Source organism: Sebastes umbrosus, chromosome 13 (assembly GCF_015220745.1).
Source record: "Sebastes umbrosus isolate fSebUmb1 chromosome 13, fSebUmb1.pri, whole genome shotgun sequence".
Taxonomy (NCBI): Eukaryota; Metazoa; Chordata; class Actinopteri; order Perciformes; family Sebastidae; genus Sebastes; species Sebastes umbrosus.
This window is the reverse complement of record NC_051281.1, coordinates 26,904,584-26,919,305: the sequence shown is the minus strand read 5'-3', so window position 1 is coordinate 26,919,305 and position 14,722 is coordinate 26,904,584. Positions and strand designations below refer to the sequence as shown.

At 39.7% G+C, this 14,722-nt stretch overlaps 1 protein-coding gene across 2 annotated transcripts; it reads right to left on the bottom strand.

Annotated features, from left to right (window-relative positions):
- Positions 1 to 237: 237 nt before the first annotated feature.
- On the bottom strand, positions 238 to 11,330 carry steap3 (STEAP family member 3, metalloreductase). 2 transcript variants are annotated; one of them, XM_037788820.1, is made up of 7 exons: positions 11,320 to 11,330; positions 6,809 to 6,867; positions 4,295 to 4,840; positions 3,565 to 3,892; positions 2,664 to 2,863; positions 2,289 to 2,453; positions 238 to 1,061 (listed from the first exon to the last, which is right to left on the bottom strand). In XM_037788820.1, exons 3-7 carry the CDS (start codon positions 4,829 to 4,831, stop codon positions 768 to 770), a joined length of 1,524 nt encoding a protein of 507 aa, XP_037644748.1. In that variant the 5' UTR covers positions 4,832 to 4,840; positions 6,809 to 6,867; positions 11,320 to 11,330; the 3' UTR covers positions 238 to 767. The 2 variants fall into 2 exon arrangements, with proteins under 2 accessions (XP_037644748.1, XP_037644747.1); XM_037788819.1 differs by lacking the exon at positions 11,320 to 11,330 and having other exon boundaries at positions 6,809 to 7,002.
- Between the last annotated feature and the right edge of the window lie 3,392 nt (positions 11,331 to 14,722).

Below are 14,722 nucleotides of genomic sequence, written 5' to 3'. Positions count from 1 at the left end.
GCCTAGATTATAAAGAAGTAGGTGGGCTGTGGTGTCTAATCTTTAGCCAGTCTGGATCAGTGTGGTAAGGTTGATGTGGTGGAATGGCAGGGCGTACATCTATCGGGCTCCACCCACTGTACCCATAGAGTCCAGTAGAGGGCGGAGCCTGTGGGAGTTAGAATGAAGGTTACGATACAGCGTGAGATGCCAGGCAGCGCTGGACGCCGTGTTATTCAATTCAATTCAATTTATTTTAGAAAAAAAAAACTTTAGAGAGAGAGAGAGAGTGAGAGAGAGAGAGAGAGAGAGGCAGAGAGAGAGAGAGAGAGAGAAAGATGCACAGCAACCACAACAATAGCACAACAGGTATAAGTAGTAATACAAATAGGACTAATAACAATAACCAATAACAGTGGTTGTAATAGAGTGGTAATATCAGTTATAATAGCAGTAATAATAATATAAATATGACTACTACTAATAATAAAAAGGCTGATAATGATGGTAGCAGTGGGTGTTATATACTGTGGTGACGCACGTATTTGGTAAACGTCCTGATTGGCCGGCTACGTTTATGTAAATCTCAGAGGGCGAATGTGTGCATGTGATTGGAGGAGAGTATTACCCATAGAGTCCAGTAGAGGGCTCTGCCTGTGCTTATAGAACTAGGGTTACAATATAGTAACCTTTGTTTTCACTCCAGCCTCTCATAGCACAGAGGAAATGAAAGATTGGTAGAGTTCAGACTGGGCTGTCCAGATCTCTTTCCCTTATTATTTGGAACACTAGACGTCACCAAAGTTTTGAGAAGGATCAACATCAGTTGACCCTGACTCCTGATTATTTCGGGGGCGGTGTCGTGTGCTCTCCCAGCCCCTGCGGATCTTTTCCAGTCTGAACATCAGGCATGGCAGAACCAAGAAAATGCGTCCGACCAGGACTATGCAGGGCAGGATGAGGGCCAGCAGGTACACCGGTGGAAGGTAATATTGGTAGGCCACGGGGAAGAAGGCAAAGTCCCAGCCGAAGAAGAGAGTGTGCATGATGGAGAGAGTTAAGGCTGCATACCCAAGTCCTGACTGGAGACACAAAACAAGACAGAGAATTTAGAGTATTTGCGGTGACAAAACAAAAAGGGAAATTAGATAATTACAACAAATGAATTGTTCACTGGATAAGCCTCTTGAGAGGTATCATCTCGTTTTTTAAGAGGCTTTTGATAAGTCATTATATTTGATCAATTATTGGATGGTATATACAAGAAGACATACACAGATTCACAATTACACACATAGTAAATAACCCTAAATTGTATTAGATTGCAAGCTGGATTAATCATTTTTGGTCACTTAAGAACAGAACTCCAAAACAAGCTGAACACATTTGACCTGTTATGGTGTATTTACACACACACAGGGCAACATCAGCATTCATTTGGAGTCATGTTTGTTATTCCTTGTTGAGTCGATGTACTCTCTCTTTAGCTCTGTTTTGGTGTCTACTGACTCCTGAGAAAAATATCTGTCTCTTTAGCTGCTAAATTCTCCACCGTGTTCACCAGTTGGTCTCTAAGTGTGTCTGTGTGCTGTTTTCCATTTGTTGTATTATATAAATAAAGGGAAGCGTTTTATATTAAGGTTCCGTTTCCGGTTTTGAAATACTTTCTAAATAAAAAGGGAGTTCAGTTCCCTTTTTAAAGAAGAATTTGAAAGTGTAAATGACAGTTGTCAGGGCATAAAACCAATGATCTGTTGATCTACCAATCAAGACTCCATAGTCTAACAATGGCATGTTTAAATCAAAAATCGAATGGAATGGAATCGGGACCTTAAAATCCAGTCAAATAGAATCGTGACACTCCTAACGCAGACTCTCCGCCGTTTTCTGCTTTGTCGTTTCGGCTCACCGTGGCCGGCTGCTGTTCGTTTTGGTTGACGGATACGGGACTGATATGGCGTCACATTACTCAGACTACAACGATAAAAGCGGTAACTTCCTTCTACCTCCACATAGACTCAAATGAAGAAAATATATTGATTCTGGCATTAAAAAATTAATTTCAAAATCGTAAAAAAAAGAAAAATTGCGACAAATAGGTGAATTGATTTTTTTTCCCACCCCTAGTTTTGGCCATCGTAGCTCTCCAACACGCTTGGCACACGGGAGAGGCTTCGGTTGGTTGTAATCTCCTCACCTCACCACTAAATACCGCCAGATCCTACACACTGGTCCTTTAAGTACAATTACTGAACTAGCATGACAATACTTAATAATGAGAAGTATTCATCATATAATAATCTCCTGACCTGAACAAATGTAAACTCCCTCCAGTTGAGGGCATTTCCCACAGAGGGCAGAGAGGTAATAGCCACCAGACTGAGGGCTCCAAATCCCAGAATTCCAGAGGACAGGTAAAGGTCGGACCTCCACACCTGTTGCTCCACCCAGGAGTTTTCAACACCAGCTTTCACCTTGAAATGATTGAAAACATTTAAATAAAAAAAAAAATCAACAGCACAAAAAATATCAGAGTTGAGGTTGTCAAGAGACCCAAACATGTGTACAGGTTCCGGTAACAGAAATAGCACCTGGGACACAAAGATACAGCCTGGGACAGTAGAGAAACTTATCATTACAAATGAAATGATTACAGTGATGCGGCATGGCAGTCCAGTGCTCACCTGGTGGTAAGCTGTATTCAGTAGTGTGTACCCTGCAGCCCTCCGCAGTGTCAGACACATACTGTACACAGCATGGAGTCCAGCGCAGAGGAAGCTCAGCAGGCCCAGCTGCTTCCGACTGCACAGCCAGCAGTCCAGCCAAAGAGGAAATCTCATATATTTGGTTCCCCTTCCCAGCTGTAAGACAGCCGCCAACAGACCTGAGGAAACACAGGATTTAATGCAATAGTTGGAGCAGACATTTTCATCCAACTAGACTGAAATAAAGCTGCTTGTTTCTGCCTGAGGTGGAAGTGGTAAAAGTACGACACCTGTTGCACGCTGCCCTGCCTGATGACAATTACTTGATAACTTGTGATTGCGTAAACTTGATCTGATTCACTGGGTCGTCCCAATTTTCAATGATTTTTCTGATCAAAGACAGACTTGAAAAAACATTGTGAACCTATCCTTTAATTTAAACATCCTCCCTATATTAACTACTGTTGGAATGTAAGAGTTTGGTCATCTTAGTTATCTTGACTCTTCTAACTCTGGAGACAAACACTATAAAATTATTGAGATCCTGGAAATTGTTGATTTATTTGTTTATTTGCCTTTTAAGCTCTAAATGTTTAAATAGTTTTATCAGAGCTTTTTCACTAAAACAGCTGGCTGCTTCTGCTGGAAACCAGGTCGCTGAGAGCAGACGTAACAGGTGTGAAACAAAACAAGGCATCATTGCAGAGATAATTCTCAGTTGTCAGTTTCATCCATAGATTATATTAAAACAAATATTGATTGATTGATATTACTTAATGTTTTAAGAGTTTGTGCAAGTACTGTACTTTCAAATTATAGTTTAAATAACTATTGCTCAGTGTTGTCCAATAGCCTTCTAGTTCCATACTCTTTTCAGTACCTGGTAGATAGACTAGAGCCAGTGTAACCAGGGAGACCGCCGGCAGAGTCTCATTCACCGTCACCAAGGGGAGCTGGTAGAAATTGTTTTCTCCTTTATCGAGGTAGGGCAGCAGTATGTGCTTCAGGAAGTTGTATCCATAGAAGAAGAGGAAGAAGAGGAAGGTAGCCATGATGGAGCTTCCCCAGGAGTTGAAGAGGACAAGCGGGGCTTCCTCAATGTCTCTGGATGCACACAGACCCCCCTTATCCACGGGGCTGAAGCCCAGGCGACGGGCCAGCTGGAACACCACGTCTTTGGAGTCGGAGCAGTCGCTGCAGATCGGGACCTGGAGGGGGGTAGATGATGGAAGACAGTGCATCATTAGGGAGCGTTAACACTTCTTCTTGTTAGATCTTTCATAATAAAGGCAAACTTCACTAAATCATCAAAGTCTGTCGACAGGTGTTGAGGAGTCCTACTGCCAATGTGAAAATGTGATTACTGCCTTCACCAACCAGTCAGGTGTCAGTTTACATCCCTGTCTGTCCAAAATGTCATCACTTCATCATTTCATCCTGTTAGACATTTGTGTGAAACTGTCATAATTAGACTATGAATTCTTGAGTTATGACCAAAAACGTGTTTTGTGAGGTCACAGTGACCTTTGACCACCAAAATCTAATCAGCTCATCCTTGAGTCCAAGAAGACGTTTTAATTGAATGCTCCTGGCATCATATCTGACCTCACCTGTCTGTTTCCATCGTGGGCTCCAGCCTGCAGCGCCCACGCAGAGATGACGTTGAACCCCTTTACCACGCGGCTCTTTGGGAAAAGCTCAGCCAGCCTCTCTGCGTTCGACCGCTCGCCACTGTTCAGCCTGGTGGCGTTGCTAACATCTACCAGCACCTTCCCCGCCAGTCGCTCGCTCAGCCCCACCAGGGTGCAGTAGTGCTCTGGGTAGACTGCAGCGAACACCAGCCTCTCTGCGCTGTCCACGGCCTCCCTCTGTGATCCCAGCTTCAGTCCATCAGGAAACAGACCCCTGGCAACCCGGTCTGGGTCTCGGCTGCCCACCACCACCCTGAAACCACCGGCTACCAGCCGGAGCGCGAGGGAGCGGGAGAAGTCTCCGGAGCCAATGATGCCGATCACGGGGCCTTCCACGCATCGGGGCGGGGGCTCTGAGGCCCCAGGAGCACACCTGGACAACAAGGACGTCTTCATGGGATCTGAGGCCTCAGGGGCACACCCGGACAACAAGGGCGTCTTCATGTCACTCTGCATGATGGCCTCCTGCGGGTGAGGACTTTTATTAGAAACTTACAGATATAAAATACCTCTGGACAGTAGAAACAGCAAACAAATGATACAAAGATTACGTGACTAAATAAATATACTTATTATTATTATTATTATGAAAAGAAAACAGCCATGGTCTCACTAATGTAGTGTAATGTAAAGGTTTGAGATTAGTTTTAAACCCTAGCCAATAACAAAGTATTTTCATCTGCAGTAGCAGGTCACCATCATCTGCATATTGACAATAATGAACAGCTGTGGGAAAAAAGTCACCAAAAAAAACATTCAGCAATAATGTGACATTAATGAAAGCTACCTGGTGAAATACGTTTTAGGAATTCTAGGAATTTTAGGACGTTTTTATATTTTTCAGGGAGAAAAACTGATATTGTGGTTGATTATTGTTCACTGTGATAAAACGATTAAACACCAGAGCCAACGGGAAGTAGAACTAGATAGTGGAGATATTCCTCTTAATTCTTCTCTAAATATAAAAAAATCTTATATTACTAAATAACAGATGGGTGATCAACACATTAAGAGTATGGAAAGAGATTTGTCAGAAACAAAAATTAACTGAGGATTTAATGTTGTTAAAAGAAATCGTAACTACTAATGACTTTCCACCAAATACTGATCAAATCGTCAGAGTATGGGCGTCTAAAGGTTTACGTATATACGGGCAAATGTTTGGGGAGAGAGAAATTAAGTCTTTTGAACAGCTATCCTCACAGAATGGACTACCTAATTCTCATTTACTTAGATATTTCCAGGTGAGAAGCTATCTCTCTAACACATGTGGAAAGAGATCAATTCAAAACATAAACCCACTGATTAAATGTTTACTAAAGATGTATGACTGTGGAGTTGAAACAAAGTCCCTGACTAAAATAGTAAAAAATAATGCAATCTGCGTACTATGACACTCAAATAAGTGCTTATCTTAAAAATAAATGGGAAAATGAAATAGGTTGTTGTATACTACCAGAGGAATCTCAGCAAATAATGCAAATATATATATACTGTATATTCTGGTCATGTAAAATAATCAGTGGCTTGTGGGACAAGGCTTTTAGAGAAATCTCAAACATTTTTAATATAAGTTTAACCAAAAACCCGGAAATTTTATTACTAGGGAAAATACCAGATGAGATTAAAAAAAAAAGAGTTTTGCATCTGTTCTTAGTGATAAGAGTTTCCATAGTTAAGCAAATAACAAAGCATTGGTTTCAGGTTGATGACTTAATGAATTGTCAATGGAAAGATCTGGTAAATGAAATATACGCAATGGAAAAAAAATAACTGAGAATCAGGAATCAAGTCCATGTTTTTGAGGAAGTACAGAACAAAGGGTGTACAGTAATTAGGTCTTACTAAGATGTGAAAAACGGGTTATTAAGTTAAAATATGTTAACTTAATAACCCGTTTTACATAATATACAATGTTTCTATTTGAGAAGTTTAACATATTATGTTAAACTTCTCAAATAGAAACATTGTATATTATAACAATGTTAACATATTATGTTATTATGTTATTATGTTAAACTTCTCAAATAGAAACATTGTATATTATGTATCTAGACTGAAATGATGTATCCAATTACCTGCTATTACACTTAATGTAATAATGTTATGATTTATTAATATTATTTTACTCTTTGTGTGCTCATGTATTCATTTATTAGGTTTTCATTATTATTTAATTGTGTCCTACTTATTTATTATGTTTTGTTATTATTGTTTCATTATTTGTATAGCCTATAAATATGTCAAAATGCAAATAAAGTACTGTATGTATATGTCTATGGTTTATAGACATATACATGCAGTAGCCTATATGTCTGTGAGTGAAACGCTCAACTACTGAGGAACTCAAAGCTGAGCAGAACTCCAATGAGTTACTATTATATTACTGCAATGAGTTGCTATTATACTGAAACGAAAGTGAGGATGACTTACCGATTTCTCTCAGTGTGAATATAACTACCGTTAAAGTAACGTAACGTTACACCTAATCGCTACAATCGTAACGTTCACACTACCTATCCGGTCATGATGTCATAACAAGCACCGGTACAACACAGCTTCACGTGCACCTTAGAGGACAGAGGAGCGAGCCTCGAGCCTGTTACATATCCTGGATGCCCCGCCCACTGCTGCCTTCAGGGACTCCTCATGAGCTCCGACAAGAATATAACTACAACTAAAAAGATCATATCACACATTTTATGGACGTGTTTATCAGAGCTGAGCATCAGTAGTGATGGGATGTAACTACTCAACTTCTGTTACATTTTGAGGTACTTTACCTGATTATTCCCATTTTATGCTATTTGACACTTCTAATCCACTACAATTCAGAGTCAAATATTACTTGAGAGTGAATAAAACATTTATTTCAGAGCTTAAATTACTGGTTACTTTTCATATTAAATAAATAAAGAAAACAAAATGTAGGCAGGTCTAGTTTGGCTCCTTGTCATGTCTCAGGTGTCTATTATTATTATTGTTAATATTATTATATGAGTTGTTAGCAGTTCCACCAAAAGGACATTTCATCTCTACTAAACTCTCAGATGGTTCCATTGAAACAACTGTTTTGGGCTCAAAAGGTAAAATTATCCAATATTTCACAAAAAGCAGAGAAAGGTTGGAGAATTGTCTGAATATACATTAATACACCAGAATGACTTTCTTTGTTTTCTGTCCTACTCCATTAATCATCTCACAACCTATCAGATTGACCTTTGATTTTTTTATTTTTTTAACTTAGGTTGCATTTTAAATGCCGGATTTTTGTTTTTTGCTTTTTTTTTTTACATCATGTTATTGGTACTTGGTACAAAAGTTACACTAACCCTAATCCTTTAGCATTTCATCAAAAATACATCTTTCATTCATTTTCAAATGCCAGAAAGAGGGTTCTACAGTTGTTAAATGTGCATTAGGCTATATCTGTAGAACTGACACTGAAAAAACAAGATTAAATATAGAATATTTGATTTCACCCCTACTACAGAAAATACATAATCCTTATAGGACAAAACAAAAAAGTATATACAGTGTGTATACAGGAAAACAGGAACTCCAATTGTCTTGTTATAATGGAAGCAAGCAGAAACCCACAGCAGCACATTAACAGGGTCAACAGATGGAGCAGGTATAGACTCCATCCGGGGCCTTTTGGCATAATTGGACATCACTAGAATCTTATCCTGGGTTAGTAGTGAGGTGGGATTGGAAGTTGTTTATATTGAGAATTAAGAACATATATATATATATATATATATATATATATATATATATATTTATTTATTTATGCAGCTGCTACAGAAACGTAAATGATATTTCCGACATTTCCTGAAGGCGTCACATATGACAGCGGAAGATAAGGTTGCACCCAGCCTGTGTTTCAGTCTGCTGATATAATGTAAAGGTTTCATAAGAGTCAAACAGTGACACGCACACACACACACACACACACACAGGAAACACAGAACATCCAGAATCTGATAACATATAAAAATATGTCAGGGAAGCAAAAGTGATATAAGAGCACATGACGTAATAATCTCTCTCCACTGGATGTCACTCTTGTACTGTATAGCTACACACAGTTAGTCCACTCAGACCCCTCTATAGTTTTAATGTGTCGGTTCATAAGAGAAATAACTTAATAAAATAACATGAAACCATGGATTGGTCTTCCTCCTGTCCTCAACAATATTTAGAGTCACCAGCCATCACTGTCATAGGTGCACACACACTTCAGGGGTGTTTGTTTTGCACCTGACATCTCCTGCTGAGTAGCTGGAGGTAACACCTAACAGAGAATAGCATGCTTGGCCCTCCTGCTTTCCTGTACAGCATGAGTGTTGATGTCATTTGTTAGTTTCTGGGAAGGGCTGTTGTGATATTATGATGTGCTGTACTTTGTAAACACTCCCCATGTCCACTGCTCGTGAACATATTTTGCAGCGTTTAGCTGCACTTTGCTCCAGATAGGGCTTTTCTCCTTTTACTGCACTTCCTCTCACTCTTCCTCCACTGACTGAATGTTGTGTTGATGTGTATACACAGTATGCAGGGCTACAGTCCACAGTTGTAGCTGCCAGGTGTTGTTCTTTCTTTCAGTCAGCTGGTTTTCATGAGACAATAAGTCCATTTGTTTTACTGGCTCAGGTACAGTACCTTAGGCAAGGCAAGGCAAGGCAAGGCAGCCTTATTTGTAAAGCACATTCACTGCAACAGGGCAATTCAAAGTGCTTTACACAAGCATTCAAGAACATTGCGACAAAGTGCAAAAGAACATTAAGACATAATTAAAACAGTCATAAAAACATAAAAACATAAAAACATAAAAACGTTAAAGATTAGAAAATATAAACAGGCTAAAAATAAAAGCTAGGATAGAAGCTAAAATAGAAAATAACCCACAAGAGTAAAAGCTCTAGTGCAGTATAGCATCATTATCTGGTTTAATAAAAGGGAGCAGCCAACAGGAAAGTTTTAAGCTTTGATTTAAAAGAACTCAGAGTTGGAGTTGGTCTTGCAGGTTTCTGGGAGCTTGTTCCAAATATTTGCATAAAAACTGAACGCTGCTTCTGCATGTTTAGTTCTGACTCTGGGGACACTAAGCAGACCTGATCCAGATGACCTGAGAGGTCTGGATGGTTCCTATATAGCAGAAGATCAGAAATGTATTTTGGCCCTAAACCATTTAGTGCTTTGTAAACCAGCAGCAGTATTTTGAAATCAATTCTTTGAGAGACAGGGAGCCAGTGTAGAGACCTCAGAACTGGACTGATGTGATCCACTTTCTTGGTCTTAGTGAGGACTCTAGCAGCAGCGTTTTGAATACCAGTAAAGACACCGTTACAGTAGTGAAGTCGGCTGAAGATAAATGTATGGACTAGTTTTTCCAAATCCTGCTGAGACGTCAGTCCTTTAATTCTTGCTATATTCCTCAGGTGATAGTAGGCTGTCTTTGTAAATGTCTTAATATGGCTGTTAAAACTCAGGTACTTTCAGGCACATTATTGTGTGTATGTGAACATAATACTATAAATGGCAATGCACTACCCAGTAATAGCATATCACAAGATGTTTGGGGGTCTAAAAAAGTAATATTTCTTTACCTGAATCAGACTTACAAGCTCCTTTGAGTGTTATTAATAAAAATAAAACCCCATTAATAACGTCATTTTAAGCCACCATGCTTTGACCTTTCCACCCAGTCCCTCTCATAGCAACCCTGTGGTTGGTAGTGTTTGACATTTCAGGCTCAGACAGCGACTCAATTGGAACAACAGATAGAGAGCAGCAGCCTCACTGAGTCCAAACACCATCACCATCACTTCTAACATGTTTACACTAATGCTTCCCTGTGTTCAGGCAACAAACACACCTGATTGGATTGATAGTTGTGTAATAACTGCTTGATTTATTTCACAGATGTGTTTATTCATTTCATCATAAAAACATGTAGGGAGACACTCCGACAGCTGACTGATGTCAATGCACCGCTGCCAAATGATTGATTAGGTGAAATGTTTAATGAACCTCATGAGAAAATGATATTCAGCTGTAGCTTCATTTGTTATAAATGCAGTCAGGCATCCTGCAGGTCTTCTAATATTAAAGATAGAGCTGGTAATCTTTTTCAAAAAACGTTTTTTTTGTTATATTTGTTGAAATTCTCTTAATCAATAAATCAAACGCTCTGGAAAAAAATCTGGTATCTGTGGCTGTCGCAGGAGTGTAAAAAAATGTACAATCATTTCATTTGGCCCAAAGGTAATGATTGGACTGGCTACCTACCTGTCTACCTACATTCCTACCTAACTGCCTACGCGTGCACTCTCCTCATGCATGCATTGTTCGTCACCGGAGTCTTGGATAAAGTATACAGTAAAAACAAACATGAGCCAGGTGCATAGTTGACTTGAGTATTTCAGTGGTTAGATACTGGAAAACACAGTAGAACCAGGATTGATCTATGTAGCATATTTTTGGTCACTGGACATTAAGCATTTCATATAATCCAACCTTTTCCCTCTATTTATTTATTTTTTTATGCGACACTTTTGGAATCCAGAGCAGTGAACTGGAACAGGACCTGAGGACTGCTATGTTCTCACACTAATCTGCATTGTAAAACAGGACCCAGTGGGCAAATGTCTCTCTCAAGGTGAACTGGGCTCTGAGGTAGTGGTCCACTGACCCACTGCTACTGTATGTTCTAGTTTAAAGGTATACTATGTGGCATTGTTGGTTGACGTTTATAGACAACATTCAAAGTTGGCCCCTCCTCCACAGCACAATGAAGAACAGAAAGAGAGAGAGAGAGTGCAGCTGTGGTTGAGCAAACTAGAAAGTGAATGAAGAGAGGGAGCGGCGTTAACACATCCACACCTCAGCACAGCCCTGCGGGAAGGTGCCGCATTGCCGGATTTTGAATGAATGCAGACGAAGCGCACACTTTATCCTGTCACTGAGACCTGTCTGTCACACAAACAGTGTGTGCTAGTTTGACCAAACCGAGTGTGTGTGTGTGTGAGGCTCTGCCAAGCCCCCAGGAAGAGCGCCAGGCTTTGAAACAAATTTTACATAGTGGCCAAATGGTGGAAATACAACCTCTGGGTCCGTCACGTGATACAATTGGGCCCAAAAAGAGATGTCTGTAAATCAGCAGATAATATTTTTGAGGTGATCAACTTCCCAGTATGAACACTCTAATAGCCCTTATTTAAATCATTAGGTCCTAAAAGCTGTAAAATGCACTAATAGCTGAATCCAGAGTTATTTGCCTTCCTTCTCTCATGAATGAGACCCAGACCGAGGGGAGGCTGGGAGGCTGTTTAAAGGAAACACAGGTGTGCGTGCTTTTTTATTAAAACATGTCTTTATTGACGGCAGAGTATAGTATATCCCAAACGGTATGATATTACAACCCGATCACATGGGAAGGCGTATAAATAGCATGTCATTTCTGTGTATCAAGATGCACGTGTCATTTACACACCACAGGCTTGTGAAATGGCTTTTAACGTGTCATTTAACCCAGTGTCGTTTAGGCAACAAGTTAGGTTTAGGAAAAACATCATGGTTGGAACTAAGTACGTAAATTAAGTAAAATACATATGTAAACAATGTAAGTACGGAAAATACGTCATCAACGTAACTTCTAAATACCTCACCAACCATTTGGGACACAAACACCAGTCTGGAACATTGGTCTCCCAACACATTCTCATCCCAACTCGTCACATACCGCCGCTTTGTCACGTCGCTTGGCATCACTTTATTTTTGGCATCAAAACCACTATAGTTACCCTTTGTGTCACTTTAGGACCAGGCAACAAAACCCCTATAGTTAGGTTTAGGGAAGAGTTACATGGTTGGGCTTAAAACTGCTACGTTTGATAGGGGTGCGAAAAAAATCTATTCACCTGTGTGTAGCAATTTTTCTTTTTTTTATTATTTTGAAATAGATTTTTAATGCCAGAATCGATATATTTGCTTCATTTGAGTTTATGTGGAGGTAGAAGGAAGTTACCGCTTTTATTGTTGTAGTCTGAGTAACGTGACGTCATATCTGTTCTGTATCCTTCAACCAAAACAAACCGCAGCGAGCCGAGACGAGAAAGTTGAAAACGGCGGCGGGTCCACGTGGATACGACCTGCACCCTCACATTTTAAAATTCAAATTGGTTACACACAGTAAAGTATGTGTGATCTGCCCAACTGGGGGATAAGGCACTGTTAACCCAGACCTTTTAGCCCGGGTTAAAGTAATGCTGCTTGAGATAGTTGTTGCGCTGCCATAAAAATAGGTGGAAAATATATAGTCATAGTGTCTCAAAAATGAATGTGCTAATTGATTTATTTATGATATAAAGCCACCGACAGACCCTTGAACATTTATAAATGAATGACAGAATGACAGCACTGTCACACAGGGTTGAGACATCGCTTTTTGCGCATTTTACGCTGCCTTTACCAAGTCACAGCAGCTCCATTGTGCAGTTGCATTATACTCTGTCATTTGCACTTATATCACATTCAATAACAGATGTTAACAGTCCTGTGACAGCATTGATCTTGGCTCGTTGGATCAAACTAAGCCCGGAGGGAAGTAACTATCTTATAGACCCAATATAAATCTAGCAGAATATGCCATTTGGCTGCCGCTCTGTTGGTTAGGTTGTCCCTAGAGAGAAGTCATTTTACTATAAAGTCATAACAGAGTAGCAAATTAGAGAAATTAGAGTGAACCCTCCGTCCCTCCGTCTCCGGCAGATATTCAGTCAGTTTAGCTGAAGGCGCACAAATAATCAGCCTCTCTTTCTCTCTCTCTGTCTGGGTCTCCACTTTTTCTTGAGGCATACACACAGACATTAAGGCACACAGACCCTGTTTTACTTTTGTCTTTATTTTTGCATTAATTCCCATAACCACACAGTTCTTTCTTCCAGGCCTTACTTGTCTTTCTGTATATATTTAATGCATTTACATGCACTTTCAACTATTGGAGAGGAAACTTAAGTTGACTGGGGCAACTTTTTATTCATGTTCTTCTGCAGCGACCTTCCTCCAAGTCACAAACAATGTTAAACTCCACTGAAGGCAAAGCCTCACTGCTGGGAAACTATAATCAGAAAATGTTATGTACGGCCAATGATGTGCTGATGAAAGAACATCCAGGCAATTAAAATAAAACCCCCAAGTACATCTGAAAGGCTAACCTAAGCCAAATAACCTTTACTTTCAACCAAATGTAGCCTGGTTTTGACATAGATGCATACTTCTACTCTGAACCTCCTTCTGCAAGAACTTAAGAACATCAGGCTTCTGATGTGGTGGTTTTTGGTTATATTTATTAATTTAATTATCAATCAGAGTTGGGTATACTTTATGAGACTATTTCTATGAGACTATATGAATTGGCTATCATTTTCTCTTTGTTTTAAAGACCGCTAAAAAAAAAATCCATTGTTTAGGGGGGTTGTGTATTTATCATTATTTCTTTTATTTACTAGTATTTTGTGATTCCCTTATGTATCTGATCATTATTCCCATGTAAGATAGCATTAATTGCTTCCTGACCTTCACAGTAAAATGGGTGTTTGAAAGTGCTGTGTCTGTTTGTGTCACATCAGGCCTCCGGACTGGACCACAGCTGAGCAGACAGGCAGCTGCAGGCCAGACTGACCTCAGTCCATTTTCATTTGCACCTCCCAACAATATGTCAGCACAATGTGTGTGATCTCGCACGTCGACTGGAGGCGTCATATTCTGGCTGCTGAATCGATAAACAACTGTTTTTCTACACAATAGTGTTGAACTTGGAATTACATACAAATTTGGATTTATTTCTTTTGGGGCAAAGCATGTGGTTTTCTTGTACACCACTGACTTTAAAACTTGGAGTAGAACTCGGAAACTATTTAACTCAAGAACTTCAAATTCAATGTGATGTTTGACAGTGTGGTCTAGTTGTGCCTTTTGGTGGTTAGAAGTCCAGGGTGTCCAAAACTTCTAATGTTTTTCCAAAAGGGCAAAATCTTTGCCACTCTCCCAGCAGACGAGTTCAAGTGGAGTCACAAGTCCTCCTTTTCAACTTGAGTCTGAGACAAGTTTAGTCTCAAATCTACAGCTCTGTCGTATAGTTATTATTTTAATTTACTAATGTTAGCATGCTAACATGCTAAACTAAGATGGTTAACCTGCTAAATATCAGCATGTCAACATGTTGGAATTTAGCTCAAAAAACATCACAGTCATAATGTTACCGTGACATCGGGACATTTTACATGGCAGCTTTTACCACTGGTTCTGCACATACAGTCTCTGTTCTTTACTATTATACAT